General features: G+C 41.5%; 1 protein-coding gene across 1 annotated transcript; it reads right to left on the minus strand.

Moving 5' to 3' along the window:
* Positions 1 to 415: 415 nt before the first annotated feature.
* On the minus strand, positions 416 to 18,165 carry SPRYD7 (SPRY domain containing 7). The gene is made up of 5 exons (XM_041731313.1): positions 17,956 to 18,165; positions 17,098 to 17,214; positions 14,354 to 14,520; positions 6,469 to 6,571; positions 416 to 2,760 (listed from the first exon to the last, which is right to left on the minus strand). The coding sequence occupies exons 1-5, from the start codon at positions 18,059 to 18,061 to the stop codon at positions 2,663 to 2,665; spliced, it is 591 nt and encodes a 196-aa protein (XP_041587247.1). The 5' UTR covers positions 18,062 to 18,165; the 3' UTR covers positions 416 to 2,662.
* Between the last annotated feature and the right edge of the window lie 670 nt (positions 18,166 to 18,835).

Genomic DNA, 18,835 nt, shown 5'->3' on the forward strand with positions numbered 1-18,835 from the left:
ATCAAGACACTGGTTGTCTCTTCAGCCAGGAACAAATGCTGTGTTTTATGTCCCATCTAGGCCTGTATCTGGCTATCATTAAATATTTAAGCTACGGGTTTATACTAATGCTCTTCATGATGGCTTCATGAAAGGCTTTATTTTTAAATTTCTCCTAGCTCAATGTAATTTCTTTTATTTAATCTCTACCTCCAACGTGGGGCTCAAACTCCAGACCCTCAGATCAAGATCGCATACTCTTCTGACCAGCCAGGTGCCCCATCAGTGTAATTTTTTAAGGTTTTATTTCTTAGAATAGTTTAGATTTACAGGAAAACTGAGTAGTACAGGATTTCCATATATGCCCTCTCCCAGTTTCTCCATTAACATCGCACACAGGATACATTTGTTACAATTAATAAATGAATATTGATACTTTATTATTAAAATCCATAGTTTATTCATATATCCTTAGTTTTTACCTAGTATCTTTTTTCTGTTCCTGGATCCCACATTACATTTACTTGTTGTGTCCCGTTGGGCTCAGTTCCTTGGGTACGACAGTTTCTCTGACTTTCTCTTTTTTTTTTGATGACCTTGATAGTTTGGAGGAGTACTGTTCAAGTATTTTGTAGGTTGCTCCTGTACTGGAATTTGATGTCTTCTTTAAGATTAGACTGAGGTCATAGTTTTAGGAAGATCATTTTCCTAATAGGACTTAAATACCTACAGATTAAAAACACATCTAGACTTCATCAAACCATTGCCATGGACGTAATTCATATATCATTTTTAGTATTGTCCCTACTCCATATGACTAGAGACAGAAAAATAGTATTGAGTAAAGAAAATGATGATTTTAAAAAGCTAGCTTAAAAAAAAGAAAGGGTAACTAAGAGGTAGATAACATTATAAAGACAGCAAACAGTAGTCATTTTAATTTGCTTTCCAAAGTAAGCACGTTCTTTACAAATTAAGATTACTAGGACAGAAAGTCAGACAAAAACGCATAAATAATATAGTTATTTCAATTATGTATCTTCAGAGGTAAATCTGGGTTTTACGTCAATAAACTTACTCAAGTATACTTATGTTTTCAAAGCATATTGTCACATTTTTATCTACCAAATAAACAAACACTGCAGGATTCTCTTGCCTATAGGTCAAAAATAGTCTTAGAATTTTAGAAAACTTATAGTAGTCAACCATTCTCTCCCCAACAGTGGTTCTCAAACTTTAGCATGTATTAGAATCACCTGAAAGACTTGTTCAACCACAGACTCCAGGGTGCTAATCCCCACGGTTTCTGATTCAGTGGGTCTGGGGTGGGGCTTGAGAATATGCGTTTCTAACAAGTTCCCAAGTGTTGCTGAGGCTGCTGGTCTGACAACACTATGAAACCCACTGTTTTAAGGGTCAACAAGGAAGCTACACTTATTAAGTGCCTATGGTGATTCAAGTGTTTTACACATATTACACCTTATTTAGTTATAGAATCTTATCGAGCAGGTATGAGTATCGCTTTTATAAATGAGGAAGCTGAGCTCAGGGAAGCTAAGGAACTCAGCCGAGAAGGTAATGGGATTAGGTGGCAAAATTACAATTCAGATCTCTGATTCTAAGGCCCGTGGTTTTCTAGTACAACATACTGCTCTCTGTTGACAAAGGAGTGAAACGTCCACATCCTTGGCATACTCGCTAGAAGTGGAGACTGTACCAGCGTGTGTACAATGAATTAGTTCAGGTTAGTAGGGTACTGAAGGAATCTACTGAGGACTCGACAAAAGCTCAGGGTCACGGAGAGCATTTCACTTATCTCTGAACTTCTGAAATAATCAGGATGAAACGAACTTAACATATAATTACAAAACAGGAAGAACATGTATTTAATATAGTACTATTACTTAATTACTATCGTTTTATTATTTCTTACAGAAAAACACACATTTAAATAAAAGTTCTTAAAAGAATAATCTCATTTACATTTAAGTTTAAAGCATCATACTATTCTAAATGTCTGCCAGCGTATACATCGCCCATCAACCACGACTTACTCTGGTACTGAAATAACACAGCATGATGGTCTTCAACAAAACGCTCTAACAGTTACTGAAACATTTACCTCCTTTCACAAAGCAAATTTAAAGCAATGACATACAAAGTAAACAATTTAAAGTTTAAGAAAAGTGGTACGGTTTACAGTAAATAAACCACCAAAAAAGAAGTTGCCAATAATGTATATTCTCTCACTTTGTTACACTCTATATAAAAGACAACACAGACACAAAACCTTAGACGGCAGACTTAAAATAGTTGATGAGGTCTAAATTTCAGAATGAGAAAAACCCATCCAACTCTATATCTCTATTATAAAAACAAATTATTTTATGTAAGAAAGATCCCTTTTAAATATGTATATACATATTTCCACTTAATACTGTTAATCAAACCCATAGTTATATTTAAATAAGAATTAAATAAACTTCCCCAAATGCTGATTTTATCTCACAAAACAAAAATATTTTAAATCACAACTTCCAGATGGTATCTTGAATACATTGGTTCCTTAAACAACATTAACAAGCATATTTTTAAGAATATATTTTCATCTACAGGTCAGGTAAAGCTTTATTAAATGGTAAACACTTTTAAAAGTGCAGAAACACAAGTTTCAAAAACACATTCAGAAGATCTGCTGTTCAAATAATATTTTTTCAAAACCAGGTGGAGGAGTATGATAAAATTCACTGAACTGGCAATCCAAAATTGCACTGTCATCAACTAAAGACAGAAAAAGAAAGAAAGAAATTAGAAGCTAACAGCTTAAATCGCAAGAATGCATAATTATAAAATAAACTGTTTTCATAATACCATAATATTAACAGGCAAAAAGAATAGGTACATCTGCTCCCCAGGTTACAAAACATAATCCTATTAGATAGAAATAACCACAATGAAAGATAAAATTAAAACACTAAAAAGGAGATCCATTAAAGTATTACTGATAATTAGTGTGAATATGAGTACTTTTAATTTTTCCTTATTTGCCTCTGTATTTTGTTTTATACATCAAGATGTATTACTTTTTTAAAAACCTTTTATTTTGATAAAATTATAGATTCAAAAAAGGTTGCAAAAATAATAGAGTTCCCTGTGCCCTTCATCCAGGTTCCCCTAGTGGTAGCGTCTTACATAACCACAGTACTGCCATCGATACCACACCGTAGGCCGTGTTTAGCTATAGTTTTTACCAGCATTTATTACAGAGAAATGAATACATAAAACCAAACAAAGACTTGTACATGAATGTTCACAGCAGCTTTCTTGGTGATGGCTCCAGACTGGAAACAACTGAGATACCCACGAACAGGCAAAGGGAAAAACAAATTACGATATAAGCACACAATGAACTATATGTGCTACTTGGCAATAAAAATGAACGAATTATTGATACATGCTAGAACATGGATCAATCTTAAAATAATTATGCTGAGAGAAGCCATGTATAAAAAGAATACAAACTTTATGATTCAGATAGTCTGTAGTGAAAGCAGATCAGTGGAAGCCTGGGGCGGTGGTGGAGAGAGGGGAGCAGGAAGGATTACACGAGAACAGGAGGGAACTTTTTGGGGTGATGAATGTGTTGACTCTGGTAATGACATGAGTGTTTACTTCAGAGCTACATGTTAAACTGCACAAATGTTTAATGCACATGACTAAATATAATTTTACATTGCATAAGAAATGCAGAGAAAAGTACTGGACTTGACATTCATCAAGCCGCTAGAGATTTTATGAAGGGTACTTTGGGTGAAGTGGGGGGTTGAAGAACAACTGAACGACACACCAAGTGGTGTAGCCACTGCTAATACAGCCACATAGAGAAGTCGAACAAAGGGCTAGTGAATTTAGGAAGGGTTTGAGGGATAAGGATGACTCATAGAACATTTACAGGCACTGGAGAGACAGGTTCCTGACTTGAGGTATGAGTGAAATAACCGACAAAGGGGAATGAATCCTAGAGATCTAGACTACAGTGTTTCTAACATGAAAGAAACCACCTCATCCAAGATGGGACAGAAAGAAGGCGAGGCTGGATCTGATCCAGAAAAGCTTCAGGAGGGCAGGGGTGGGAAGGGAGAGTTCACTACGGACAGCCTGTTTCTTTATAAAGTAGAAGGTAAGGTCATCTGTGGAGACTGAGGAGGGAATTCAAGAAGCCTGGTGAAGGTCCAGAAGGTGCAGAAATGTAAAAGAACTGCCACAAATGTTGAGAGCTCAGGCTGGAAGGCATAACTTTGTAAGGACACTTTTCTTTCAGTGTGATAAGGCCTTTTCTCTGCATAGTATAAGAACTGACAAAATGAATGGATGGATCTAGGATTAGGCATGGGATAGAGGACAAAGGATAATGAAATTTAAGTTTTATTTTTATTTATTTTTAAAGTAATCTTTACACCCAATATAGGGCTTGAACTCACCACCCTGAGATCAAGAGTCAGATGCTCTACTGATTAAGCTGGCCAGGCGCTCCTTAAGTTTTATTTTTCTCTCTGATATTATCAGATTATTAAAATATTTGGGTTAATTTAACTGATATATCAATGCCAATTTATAAAATATGCTTTACTATATGTAATTTACTATCCATAGCTTTACCACATTAAAAATTATGCTCAATCAAAGAAACAATATGGAATAAAATTGTATTTGCTACATTCATTTGTGTACTTTTAAATTTCATTTTCCAGACTATATTATTTAGAATACTAAGCTACATTTCCATTTAAGTAGATAAAGGAATTGCTTTTAGGTTTATCCAATATGGTAAAGAAACTAACTAAAATCAAACTTAAAAATACACTTTTATATGCAAAGACTGTAAAATCACTGAAAAGTAATTTTGGGGAGAAAAGACTAATGAAAACTAAAAAGTAAAGCATAAGCTTTGGTTGTTATTATGTTATTAAATATTTATATTTGTTATTTGTATACTTTTTTGACATTCAGCCTGTCATTCTAACGCTGCTACCTTTCTAGTAAATTACTATAAAAATTAATCAGTTTCTATTTATGGCTCAAATCTAAGAACTTTAAAAAATTTTTATTATTGATTTATTTAAAAATTTTATTTCTTTATTCATGAGAATCACAGAAAGAGGCAGAGACACAGGCAGAGGGAGAAGCAGGCTCTCTGCGGGGAGTCCGATGTGGGACTCGATCCCAGGACCTGGGGTTATGCCCTGAGCTGGAGGCAGATGCTCAACCACTGAGCCACCCAGGCATCCCTCAAATCTAAGAACTTAAAGTGATTAAATGAGAAAATATTTTTATATCTATTAAGGTCATAGGCAGAAAAATCATACACCTGTTGATTTAAAGTTGGTAACATAAAAAATAAAGCAGAATAGAGGAATAAAGGCACTGTGCTTATGTTTGGTTTTTTAAATAAAGAAACACACCTGACTTTTTAGAGATACATATGAAATATTCTTATGAATAAAATGATAAAATGTCTGGCATTTGCTTCAAAATAATCTAAGGTGGAAAGATGAAGGACAGAAGGAGTATTAGCATTAGGGTGTAGATGAAACCTGACTGGCTCCAGGCTGATAACTATTTGAAGTTGGGTGATGGGTACATGAGGGTTCAGCATACTATTCTCTTTACTTCTATAAACATTTGAATTTTTCTATAATAAAAATTAAAGTTAATAAATGTTATAGAATCCTCTCTTAAGTTACCCAATTCTTGGGCAGGACTCACTTGAACAAAACTATAGTACAGACATACAGATAACCATCAAAAGCGAAACAACTAATATGAAACTATTCTAAGTCACAATTTCTCTCAGAAGAATTTTAACACTTAGGTAATTTTACAAAGGTAACTAATGCTCAATCTACATAAAATTCCCATCCTTAGTTCCACAATTTTTTTTACAACTATATTTCCTGGTCATCTAAATCTCCCTAATACTGGCAGAAAGAGCTTTGTAAACTCAAAGCTTTTTGGAACTTTCTAGAATATAAGACTATATGATTTAAAAAAGGGAGTATGGGGGGATCCCTGGGTGGTGCAGCGGTTTGGCGCCTGCCTTTGGCCCAGGGCGCGATCCTGGAGACCCGGGAAAGAATCCCACATCGGGCTCCCGGTGCATGGAGCCTGCTTCTCCCTCTGCCTGTGTCTCTGCCTCTCTCTCTCTCTCTCTCTGTGTGACTATCATAAATAAATAAAAAAAAAAAGGGAGTATGGCTATTGCATATTTAAAGTATGATCATTGTATTTGGGAAAAAAAATTTTTTTTATACATCAGAAGAAAAACTTCCTTAGTTCTGCAAAGTGGGATTCTGATACCCTACTGAGTACATTTCATATAAAAAAGGATCCCTATTAACTTGTCCAGATTTTTGAATGATAGTTATAAAGTTAGTGAAAATGTCAAGTAAAAGTTAACATACAGTAATATTTAGAAATATTTTAGCTTACCATAAACAACTGGATACACTGTCCCTCGTATACCTGATGCTGGACAATGCATATTTTTTCCATTCAAATATACATTTAGTTCTACATGGTCATATGTAATACCCTAGGAAGGAAAGAAAATATTACAAAGTAAAAATATAAATGTTCCACATAAAAAGTGTAAATAGTCAGAAAGCACTCACTGAAAATCATGGAAAAAGTCAGTAATTAGTGTCACAACAGCTTTCATTAAGGGTTTACAAATTGGTAGAGTTCTACTTGAACTGAGACCAAAAAAAAAAAAAAAAAATCAGTGGTGATTATGTGGTGGGAAGTCAGGTAAAATTCCAAGAGGTAAAACAAATGAGAACAGTTTGATGTCTGGTATTATATTTAGATAATCTTAATTTTGTATTCTGAATATTACGATGATAGAAGTACTGCCGACCACGTACAGAGAGATCTTTTTTTTAAAAGGTTTATTTATTTATTTGAGAGAGAGAGAGAGGAGCAGAGTCCCCGTTGAGCACAGAGCCCAAGGCTGGGCTGGATTTCACAACCGTGAGACCATGACCTGAGCCGAAACCAGAGCTGGCCACTTACCTGACTGTACCCCCCGCCCCGGCACCCTCAGAGAGAGACCCTTAAAACTCATACACAAAAACAGAATTTTATCTTAATTCTGTAGATAGGGGGAAAAACAATGAATTTTTCTGCATTAGGGCTTACTACTTGTCACTGCTCTCAAACTGTGAAAAAGTATCTTCATATAACTTATTCTTTTTCTTTTTAAAATTGTATTTATTTATTCATGAGAGACACACAGAGAGAGGCAAAGACATAGAAGGAGAAGCAGGCTCCCTGTGGGGAGCCCGATGCAGACTCGATCCCAGGACCCCGGGATCACGCCCTGAGCCCAAGGCAGGCGCTCCACTGCTGAGCCACCCAGGCGTCCCGATACAACTTATTTCTGAAAAGAAATACATTTCCATATCTCTTTACCTTGCTTTCAAGCACCTCAAATGCATTACCAAGGTAAAGTGTTTATATAATGGAATACATCAAGTTGAAAACAGAAAAATAACTCAAAAGAGTAGGGGAAAAAAAAGGTGGAATAAAAATAGATCACTCTCTACATCTGTATGTTACTGATGGTGAAAAAGACTAATAATAAACGGCTATTACTAATAAAATGCTGAAAAACACTTTTAACGCCTGTATTATGAACCAAGCACCATTCTAAGTATTTCATATTTAATCATTTAGTCCTCACAAAATGGGTATTATTATTACTATTATCCCCATTTTACAGATGAAGTAGCTAAAGCACAGAAAGGTTTAGTAACTTACGTACGACCACAGAGCTGGGAAGTGGCAGGCCTGGGATTTACACCCACGCAGCACACTTACTCTGGTGGCCGCCATCCTGCCTCTCTTTAAAGCCTGATGCCATAGCTCCTAAGAGCTGGCAGGAGAGCTTCGAAGAATGCAGAACAGCAGAGATCTTTCAACTGCAAAATCATCATAGACCAAAAACACCACTCCAGGGATTTCTGACTGTGGATATACTATATCAACTTAAAAACTTTATAGAGCTAGAAAAAGATCGTACAGATGACCTAGCCTTGCCTCCCGCACTTTCTAGTTAAAACAACCAAGTCCCAGGTGAGTCCATGTGCTAAGCGCTATTAAAGGTTCTCCTGGGGCAGCTGGGTGTTCAGTCAGGCCTCTTGGCTTCTGCTCAGGGCCTGATCTCTCGGGTCCTGGGGTCGACCTCTGCGCTCAGCAGCGAGTCTGCTTGAAGATTTTTCTCCCTCTGCCCTGCCCCCCTCACTCATGCATGCTCTCTAAAATAAATAAATCTTAAAAAAAACCCTCAAATCTTAGCCAGGGTTAAATAAAAATTTGTTAGTAGTCAAAAAATATCAAGACAGATTGTTTCTGTTTCATTTAGTTTATTATTTAAATATAATAATAAAGCTAACTGGTGGCTGGGATTCCTTTTTGTAATGAAAACAAAATTACATAGAAACAATGCGTTCCTTCTTTATAGGAACGTGTCACGGGGAACCTCGACCCCTCGCAGTTTGGAGCAGCCGCGTAATCAGCCGCGTAATCCAGGCGGCCTCCACCACCTGGTGGCAGCATAACCTACTGCAAGCAAGCAAGCTTCAGTTGCCAAACCTGCAGCTGAGGGCAAAATCCTAAAACCAAAGAAACAAGTGGGAAAGGATACGAGTACTAAGTACTATGAGCAGAGTTCAGCCCAAGTATTTCTAACTTAGTCCTTTATATGATTTAGAAACCAGGTTTCACTCCACCATAATGATACCAAATAATCTAATGTGTTCAAGGCATTTATCAATAATTGCATATTCAGTGAACAGGCTCTGTAATTACGACGCCTGTATTATAACCCGGGATCCCTCCGCAGAAGAGGTTACTTCTCCTAATCTGTAAAATGATGGTAATACTACTAGAGAGTGTATAGAATCATTATGAGGATTAAACAATTTAATCCTTGCCAGGCATTTAAAACAGTGCCTGCCCATAATAAATGCTAGAGAAGTGTTTGCCATTATCATTACAAAGAATGTTTATAAAACTTCTCTAAATTGAACCAAAAAGTACAACTTTAGAATGATTTCCACTTTCCAAGACTACATATAAAAGGAAAAAAGTACTGATCCTCATTAAACCTAATCTCATTACATTTCTTCACCTACACTCCCAAGCCAGGTATGCCTTCCTCGTGCTGCAGCAGGCCCTGTGGGCACTGTAGGACTATCGCATGAATATAATCATTTGGTCGGATGTTGAAAGCTTATTTTTCTTGATTTCTCCTCAGAGAATGGTATATGACTGAAATGTTACACATATGGGAATGTTTTCCCTGTCTTAAATCCATCCTATTTTTCCTATGCCACTGTCAGCAATTTGGTGAAATTTGTTCTCAAATGTCCGAACTAGGCAGATGAAGGTAATGTGGTAAGGTAATGTTTTACTTTTCTTGATTCTGCATATATTTCACCTTTTTTAAAGTCCTCCTTTTATCAGAATGGATATGAAAACTCAAAGTCTAATTTAATAAAGCTGACAGACTAAAAATGACATTCTTAAATCTGTCAATTTGTGGTATCAGTTATCTCAACAAATGAGATAGGAAGGCAAGAATAACACACGGTAGAAGTTCAACACACCAACAAAGACAAACATTTGTTACTGATTATCCTTGCTTATGTTTGAATTTCATCTTAGTGTAAACAGGTTGATAGCATCGACCTGACTTCAAGATTCTCTTTCAAGAAATATCCATTTGAGTAAGGGTGTTCCGTATTACGGACATCTGGCAATGATCTACAAATACAAAACCAACTATTCAAGAAGAAGAACAGAGAAAAGCAGATTTTAAAAATGGTTTATGTCTTTTGTCTCCTAAAACAATTTCCTTTTTTTTCTCCTAAAACTCTTACAATTTACCTATTTAAAAAAACTAGGGGCACCTGGGTGGCTCAGTCAGTTAAGTGTCCAAGTCTTGATTTTGGCTCAGGTCATAATCTCAGGGCTGTGACATCGGGCCTGAGTCAGGCTCTATGCTAGGCATGGAGTTTGCTTAAGATTCTCTCTCTCTCCCTCTCTAAAAAAAAACAAAACAAAAAATGCAAACTAAACGTTCTTTGTATTTTTTTAATTGCAGAAAAGAAATGAAAGATCAGGGGCACCTGGGTGGCTCAGCTGGTTAGCTGTCCAACTCTTGATTTTTGGCTCAGGTCATGATCTCAGGATCATGGGATTGAGCCCCACACTGGGTTCTGTGCTCAGCAGGAGTCTGCTTGAGAGTCTCTCTTTCCCCTTCCCTCTGCCCCTTTCCCCCACTATTTCTTTCTGTAAAGTGAAATAAACCTTTAAGAAAAATGAAAGATCAGACCACAGTTAAAAATCTTAATTTCTACATGTGTCTTCCTTCTCACCAAAATGCTGTATATTTCCTTAATTCAAAAACCTGGATTTACCCTGTGTTGTCTTATCATTAGAAGCTTTCCTTCATTACACAGATTTCTTTCAAGTTGGTACCAGAGCCAGGAACGCAAGGCTCTATGTATAAGGGCACCTTTGCTGAAGGAGAGCCTAGGATTCTCTTCTCAATCAAGAGCTGATAGCCCGCACCCCGTGTGTAAGGTTCTTGGATAATGCCATGTAAGAAGTAACAGGGAAAGCAGAAACGGATCTCTGGATTTCATTTTCAACAGGGTGGCTTTGGTAAAGACTTAAATATACCTAGTTGGGAATAAAAATAGAGAAGTCTTAATTATATGTAACTCTTTCTATCCCATGCTTTCCAAAAAAAAACAAAAAACACCTTTTTCCCCCGATCAAGCCTTAGGATTGAGTCCTATTGTTTGAAGAGTTTTTTTTTTTTTTAAGATTTTATTTATTTATTCATGAGACACAGAGAGAGTCAGAGACACAGGCAGAGGGAGAAGCAGGCTCCATGCAGGGAGGCCAATGTGGGACTTGATCCCAGAACCCTGGGATCACGACCTGAGCCAAAGGCAGATGCTCCACCACTGAGCCACCCACGGGTCCCTCTTTGAAAAGTTCTCAAAGTGAAGAAATTTAATAAGATTAAGTTTAATGAGGATTAATACTCCTAGTAAAATGCTGAAATTCTTTAAGAGAAGTTCATAAATTAAATAGAGGCATACCTTTTTTTTTTATACTTTGTTTTACTGTGCTTCACAGATAGTGTGTTTTTTACAAGTTGAAGGTAACCATGTGTTAACCAACTCTATTGGTGCTGTTTTTCTAACAGCGTTTGCTCACTTCAAGTCTGTGGGTCACATTTTGGTAGTTCTTGCAATATTTCAAACTTTTGCACTATTCTATTTGTTAAGGTGATCTGTGTTCAGCGATCTTTGATGCTACTATTACAACTGTTTTGGGGTGCCACAAACCACGCCCATATGAGACCATAAACTTGATGGATGTATGTGTGGGTTTTAACTGCTTCAGTGACTGGCTGTTCCCGTCTCCCCCCTCTCCTCCGGCTTCCTTATTCCCTTAGACACAATATTGAAGTTGGGCCAGTTAATAACCCTACCATGACCTGTAAGTGTTCTAGCGAAAAGAAGTCACGTGCATCTCACCTTACATCAAAATTCAGAAATACCAAGCTCAGTGAGGAAAGCCTGTAGGAAGCCAAGACAGGCCAAAAGCTAGGCCTCTTGTACCAAACAAGGTAGCTAAGCTGTGACTACAAAGGAAAAGTTCTTGAAGAAAATTAAAAGTGCTACTCCAGCGAACACACAAATAGTAAGAAGGCGGAACAGCCTGACTGCTGATGTGGAGAAATTTCGGTGGTCTGCTTAGGTCGCCTCAGCCATAATATTCCCTCAACCCACAGCCTGAACCAGTGCAAGGCCCTAACTCCCTTCAATTCCGTGAAGGCTGAGAGAGGAAGCTGCAGAAGAAAAGGTGGAAGCGAGAAGAAGTCGGTTCATGAAGTTTAAGGCAACAGGCCATTTCGATAACACAAAGGCGCAAGGTAAAGCAGCCCGTGCTGAGCAGAAGCTGCGGCAAGTCATCCCGGGGACCTCGCCAAGTGAAGGTGGCTGCGCCAGACACCAGATCGCCAGGGCAGATGGAACGGCCTTACACCGGAAGAAGATGCCATCTAGGATCTTCAGAGCTAGACAGGAGAGGTCCAGGCCTGGCTTCAAAGGGCAGGCTGATCCTCCTACTGGGCGCTATGCAGCTGGTGACTTTAAGTTGCAGCCAACACTCACTGTCCATTCCAAAAATCCCAGGGCCCTGAAGCCCGACGTGTTCCTACGCTGTGTGCTCTATAAACAGAACAACAAAGCCTGGAGAACACCACATGGTTTACTGAATACTTTAAGCCCACCGCTGAGACCCACTGGTCTGAAAAAATGAAATCCTTACTCTTGGACAATGCATCTGTTCACTCAAAAACTCTGATGGAAATATGAGATTAATGCTGTTTTCATGCCTGCTAACACAGCATCCATTCTGTGGCCCACGGATCAAGGAGTAATTTCAACTTTCAGGTCTTATTACTCAAGAAATATAGTTTGTAAGGCTACAACTGCCATAGATGATGATTCTTCTGGAAGATCTCAGAAAAGTAACCTAAAACCTTCTGAAAAAGATTCACCATTTTAGATGCCCTTAAGATCATTCGAGATTGCAGGAGTTTGCTTCTCCCTCTACCCTCACCCTATTTGTGTTTGCTCTTTCTCTCTTTCACTCTCTTTCAAATAAATAAATAAATAAATAAATAAATCTTTAAAAAAGAAAAAAGAACATTCGTGATTCAGGGCACCTGGGTGGCTCAGCTGGTTAAGCATGTGACCCTTAGTCTCCACTCAGGTCTTGATCTCAGGGTCATGAATCCAAGAAGCCCTGTGTTGGGCTCCATAAGGGCATGGAGCCTACTTTAAAAAAAAAAAAAAAAGAAGAAGAAGTAGAAAAATATTCATGATTCATGGGAATAAGTCAAAGTATCAACATTAATAGGAGTTTAGAAGAAATTGATTCCAACTGTTACGAATGACCTCGAGGGTTTCAAGACTTAGAGGAATAACTGCAGAGGTGGTAGGGATAGCAAGAGAACTCGAATTAGAAGCGGAACCTGAAGATGTGACTGAGTTGCTGCGACCTCATGATAAAATTTCAGCAGATGAAGAGTTATTACTGATGTGCAAAGAAAGTGGTTTCTTGAGATAACATCTACTCCTGGTGAAGATGCTGTGAAGACTGTTGAAATGACAACAAAGGACTTAGAATATTATACAGGGCCGCCCGGGGGCTCAGCGGTGGAGCACCTGCGTCCAGCTCAGGCCGTGACCCCGGGGACCCGGGATCGAGTCTCCCGTCGGGCTCCCTGCATGGAGCCTGCTTCTCCCTCTGCCTGGGTCTCTGCCTCTCTCTGTGTCTCTCACGAATAAATAAATAAAATCTTTCAAAAAAAGTATCATACAAACTTAGCTGATGAGGCAGCAGCAGGGTCTGAGAGAATGGATTCTAATTTTGAAAGAAGACCTACTTTGGATAAAATGCTCTCAAACAGCATTGCATGCTACAGAGAAATTGTTAATGAAAAGAAGAGTCAATCTTTGCAGCAAAATGCATTGTCATCTGCTTTTAAGCCACTGTCCCATCACCCCAACCTTCAGCAACTGCCCCTGATCAGTCAGGAGCCATCAACACTGAGGCAAGACCCTCCACCAGCAAAAAGATTATGACTCATTGAAAACTCACATGATGATTAGCATTTATTTAGCAATAAGGTATTTCTTAACTAAGGTACGTATACTTGTTTAGACGTAACGCTATTGCACACTTAAGAGACCGCAGTAAAGTGCAAACATAACTTTTATATTCACTGGGAAACCAAAGCCTCACTTGACTTGCTTTACTATGGTATTTGTTTTATTGCAAGCGGTCTGGAACCAAACCCACAGCATGTTCGAGGTATGGCTGCAATAAACGTCATCACAATTTTCTCTAAGAGATCTCGAGCGGGGAAAATATCTAGTATTTTCTAATATGAACATCAGCAAACTTTTAACATTGTGGACCAAGAACTTCTCTGATGTGAGAGAAGCAGGAAAAAACGCTGATCAGCAGCCAACCTGTCCTTAATTCTCCTGAATGGAAATAAGGGCTCACGCTCTGCTTCCCAGCCGGCGGCGGCGTCAGGAAGCAGGGCAGTCAGGTGAGGCAGCAGCAACAGCAGCAACTACCCCAGCGGCTGTCTCTGGAGTATGTGCCACCTCATGAGACCCAGTCCCAGCACTTCGGAATTCAAAGCACAAACTGCCAGGCTAAAAGCAGTTCAAGTCTAATAACTTAGAGTGGGAAACAATCCCACAAGAAAACTTACCACCACATCTCCCTCCTGCGGAAGACTGTTTGCTGGCAGCCTATTTTTCTCCTCGTTGTTGTGGTACAGGGCTCCATCATTCCTCATCACCAGGCTGTGCACATCTCGGCCAAGAGGAATCTGATTCAAGTTAACTTTCTGAGTTGCAACGCCAACACCCCATATTCCTAAAAAATAACAGTTTAAATGGCCCCCAAATCGAAGGAATACAAATATGAAAGAAGGAATTGTTTTTAAGAAGAGTATAAGTTGTTTTTAAAAGAAGCGGCACACTATCACTGAACTATTTTTTATGTTCTAAAAAACAAATATTTTAAAAGTAGGCTGCAGGGGATCCCTGGGTGGCTCCGCGGTTTAGCGCCTGCCTTCGGCCTGGGGTGTGACCCTGGAGACCCGGGATCGAGTCCGGCATCGGGCTCCCTGCATGGAGCCTGCTTCTCCCTCTGCCTGTGTCTCTGCCTCTCTCACTCTCTCTCTGGCTCTCATGAATAAATAAATAAAATCTTAAAATATATATATATTTAGGAAAAAATAAATAAATAAAAGTAGGCTGCAAAGTACCGTATGTTCTCTATGGATGGAGCACAACCTAGGAGGTAAGAATGGGTCCCAAACCCGTACTGCCTGGGTGAAACCTCGGCTTAGCTACGTCATCTGGGGCAAGGTCTTTAACCTCCCTCTGCTTCCTCACCTGCGAACTTGGGCTTCTAACAGTACTTACTTCAGTTATTAAGAGATACAGGAAGGTAACCAAGTAAATAGTTGCATCAGTGTAAGTATCCCCCCAAAATCGGTTAAGTAAAGCGCAGAGTATTTTTTATAAGATGTTAGCTATTATTGTCATCACTATTCTTTAAAAGACATTTTGAAAAAGCTACACAACAAATTTAAATGGCCCAGGGTTCTAGCCAAGTGCTACTTGGAGAGGTGGGAAATCTGTCTTTAGCTTTTCCGTCCATGGTGTGTGACAGAGAATATACGACCTGGTCAAGATCACAAAGAGGAGAAAATTAATGATAGAGAGAAAAATGATTTTCTTACCCGTACCTTAAATCAGTGAGTTTAAAGCCTTTTGGTCTAAGCTGATTTTAAAGCAAGCAGCTAACCAGTGAAACTGAATTACCTAGAGCTCTGGATTTTTGTCTCAAACTGTTTCCTTCTCAGTTTTTATCAAAATCAGTTAGGAAAAAAAAAAAAAAAACAAACAAAATCAGTTAGGAAAAAAAAAAAAAAAACAAACAAAATCAGTTAGGAGAAAATCTATAAATGGAAGAAAGTTTGAAGATCATGTTGCCAATTTTTCTGAAGTGAGCAGCACTATCAAAAAGCTGCATGTCTGGATATTACCGTCTAGGCTTCCTAGACAATCCGACTATGTAATTTACCTTCCAGAGCGGGACAATTTTAAGAGTGACAGAGGTGATAATACTAGTTTCGTGGACAACAGTTTTAGACGGGGTTAGAGTCTCCCTACCCCTAGAGAACTGTGCATGCTGTGATGCCCTTGGGCACAACTGCCTCAGGCTTGCATTGAGAGATCAATTTACAAACCCCAACAATGTATTTATCCTAGAGATGTCACTGAGCATGTCATCCTTTACGGAAAACCCACATGAAAATTTGTACCAAATCTAAAGTTCAAGAATATACTGGCTTCTCTTGAGAAAGGTAGATTGTACTTGAGAAGATTTTAGCAACCAGAGACATTTTGCAGTTTAGCTTATAAAAGAATGGAGGACAGTTTCCTTTTATTTCATGTACTTAAGAACATCACTATTTTACATTGATTAAGAAAACAAGCCCCAGAAGGACATTTTATATCATTCAAGCTTGTCGAGTAAGAGTATGGTTGATTAACTTACTCCCCGCTAGTTTTCCTATTCTATACGTATACTTATATTTTTCAAGCTGTATTTCACTAGAAGTTTTTTTTTCTTACAACAAAGCTTTAAACAATATATTTCCTCATATTCAGCACAGCTCCAAGTTAACTCATTGCTACTCTAATACTCAAGCAGGACTGTCCTATGACTCAAGACGCTCTGTAAATTTTTTAATGAGAAGTATAGATATTAGAATTCTAAATCTGCTGACTGCTTCAGAAGGCAACAGATCTTGGTATTTTAACAAGTGTTAAAAAAAATTCAGGATCGTAAGACTGATTCTTTTTTTTTTTTTTTAATTTTTATTTATTTATGATAGTCACAGAGAGAGAGAGAGAGGCAGAGACACAGGCAGAGGGAGAAGCAGGCTCCATGCACCAGGAGCCCGATGTGGGATTCGATCCCGGGTCTCCAGGATCGCGCCCTGGGCCAAAGGCAGGCGCCAAACCGCTGCACCACCCAGGGATCCCCGTAAGACTGATTCTATCCTAAGATAACACAGCAGGAATCTACGCCTTATACCCTTGATCAAATGAGATGGAGCATCTAGTACCCATTCAATAAGGCCAGCGCCGTAGGCACACCCAGTGCAAAACACATCTGTAAGTATGATTAATGCAAAGCAGGACTGGCAGTTCCTGTAATCCCATTTTATAGATATGCAAACTGAACCTAAAATAACTAAATTAACTACTTTAACCAGGATCACACAAGAGGTGGGGGAAGAAAAAAAAAAAAGGGCTTTCCAAACAAGCTTTGTGATTTTTTTCTTTACCGTCTCACTGATATTTCTCATGTACCCCAAAACTGCTCTTATATTTACAGTTAGGGCTCCCAATGGTAAAGGACCATTATACCCACCTGTGGACTGGATTTTGAATTCAAAGTAGCTTTTGTTTTGATGTAAAGGGGCGCTGGCTAAACAGCCTCCTGTCCCACATATCCTTCTTCCATTTTTCACAATGACAACATCCGTTCCTGAATAAAAACAGAAAAAAAAAAATGCAGAGACTGCGTCAAGTTTCTCTTTTTTCAATTTTCTTATCCAACCATCAAGGTTCATTTGTTTCACTTTTAACGCTGAGCCAAAAATAGAGCCACGAAAGATACAAATGCTGATACACTCGAAACGATTCTTAGTTCACTGTCCCCGCCCCCACCCCCCGAATGTTTGTATTTAATACTCATTTGCGGCCAGAGATCCTGTGTAGGGCCCCGGGAGGAGCCCCGCGGGAGGAGCCCTGGGCCGGGGGCTCACGTCCCGGGTCCGGGCAGGCGCAGCGCCGAGAGCCGCGGGGACGGGGCGGCAGGTGCAGGGGGCGGCAGGTGCAGGGCCCGGCGGGGGGGAGGGGCAGGACCCTCCACGGCCTCCACGGCCTCCACGGCCTCCCCGGCCTCCACGCACAACACGGCCCGGGCCGAGCGGGCGGAGCGGGCGCAGACGGGGAGCCCCGCCAGGCCGCGCGCGGGTGCAGGGGGCAGCTGGGGGGGTCCCGGGGGCCGGGGGGGAGGCGGGGGGCGGGTCGTGGGGGGGACGGGAGACCCGGGGCCCCAAGGGCCGGGGGGCGGGGCAGGAGGCAGGGGTGTCCCGGGGGCCCGGGGGCCCGGGGGGCGGGGGGGCGGGGGCCGGGGCCGGGGGGGGCGGCGCCCCGCGGGCCGTGTCGCGTGGTCGCGCCGCGCGCCGGGGCGTGGGCCGTTGGGCCGGGGCGGGGGCCTCACCCATGTGCTGCGTGTCCAGCTGCACGGCCGGCATCTCCTTGAGGGGGATGTGCCCCGCGCCGCCGTCCCGGCAGCACCGCAGGCAGCAGAACACGGACGCGGCCATGGCGCCGAGACCCCGGCCCGCCGCCTCCGACCGCCGCGACCCCGCCCCGCCTCCCGCCCGCGGCCCCGGGAGCGGCGCGCACCCCGACACAGCGACGCCCCCCGCCGGGAGGCCGCACTGCAGGCCGCGGCCAGGCCGGGGCGGAAGGGGCGGAGGCTGCGCGGGGGCGGGGCTGGGGCGGGGCTGGGAGCGGGGATGTGGGCGGGGCTGTAGGCTGGGAGCGGGGCTGGGGGCTGTGGGCGGGGCTGGGAGCTGTGGGCGGAGCTGGGAGCTGGGGCGGAGCTGTAGGCGGGGCTGGGGGTGTGGGCGGGGCTGGGAGCTGGGGCGGAGCTGTGGGCGGGGCTGGGAGCTGTGGGCGGAGCTGGGAGCTGTGGGCGGAGCTGGGAGCTGGGGCGGAGCTGTGGGCGGGGCTGCAGGCTGTGAGCGGGGCTGTGGGCTGTGGGCGGGGCTGTGAGCTGGGGCGGGGCTGTGGGCGGGGCTGTGGGCGGGGCGGAGGCAGAGGGCGCGGCGAGCGGGCGGGCCTCCGAGCGCGGGGTCGCGGTGGCCTCTGCGGGATGCGCATCACTTTTTAAAAATTTTTTAAACATTCATTTATTTATTCATTCATTCATTCATTCATTCATTCATTCATTCATGAGAGACAGAGAGAGAGGCAGAGACACAGGCAGGGGGAGATGCAGGCTGCATGCAGGGAGCCCGACGCGGGCCTCGATCCCGGGGCCCCGGGGTCACGCCCTGGGCCGAAGGCAGGCGCTAACCCGCTGAGCCCCCCGG

This window comes from Vulpes lagopus, chromosome 16 (assembly GCF_018345385.1).
Source record: "Vulpes lagopus strain Blue_001 chromosome 16, ASM1834538v1, whole genome shotgun sequence".
Taxonomy (NCBI): Eukaryota; Metazoa; Chordata; class Mammalia; order Carnivora; family Canidae; genus Vulpes; species Vulpes lagopus.

Bases quoted from the DNA above. Each gene is read 5' to 3' on its own strand.
- SPRYD7 (XM_041731313.1), bottom strand. From the start codon at position 18,061: ATGGCCGCGTCCGTGTTCTGCTGCCTGCGGTGCTGCCGGGACGGCGGC. The intron at 17,215-17,955 runs GTGAGGCCCCCG...GTTTTTATTCAG, and splicing joins GCTGGACACGCAGCACATGG to GAACGGATGTTGTCATTGTG. The intron at 14,521-17,097 runs GTGGGTATAATG...GTTATTTTTTAG, and splicing joins ATTCAAAATCCAGTCCACAG to GAATATGGGGTGTTGGCGTT.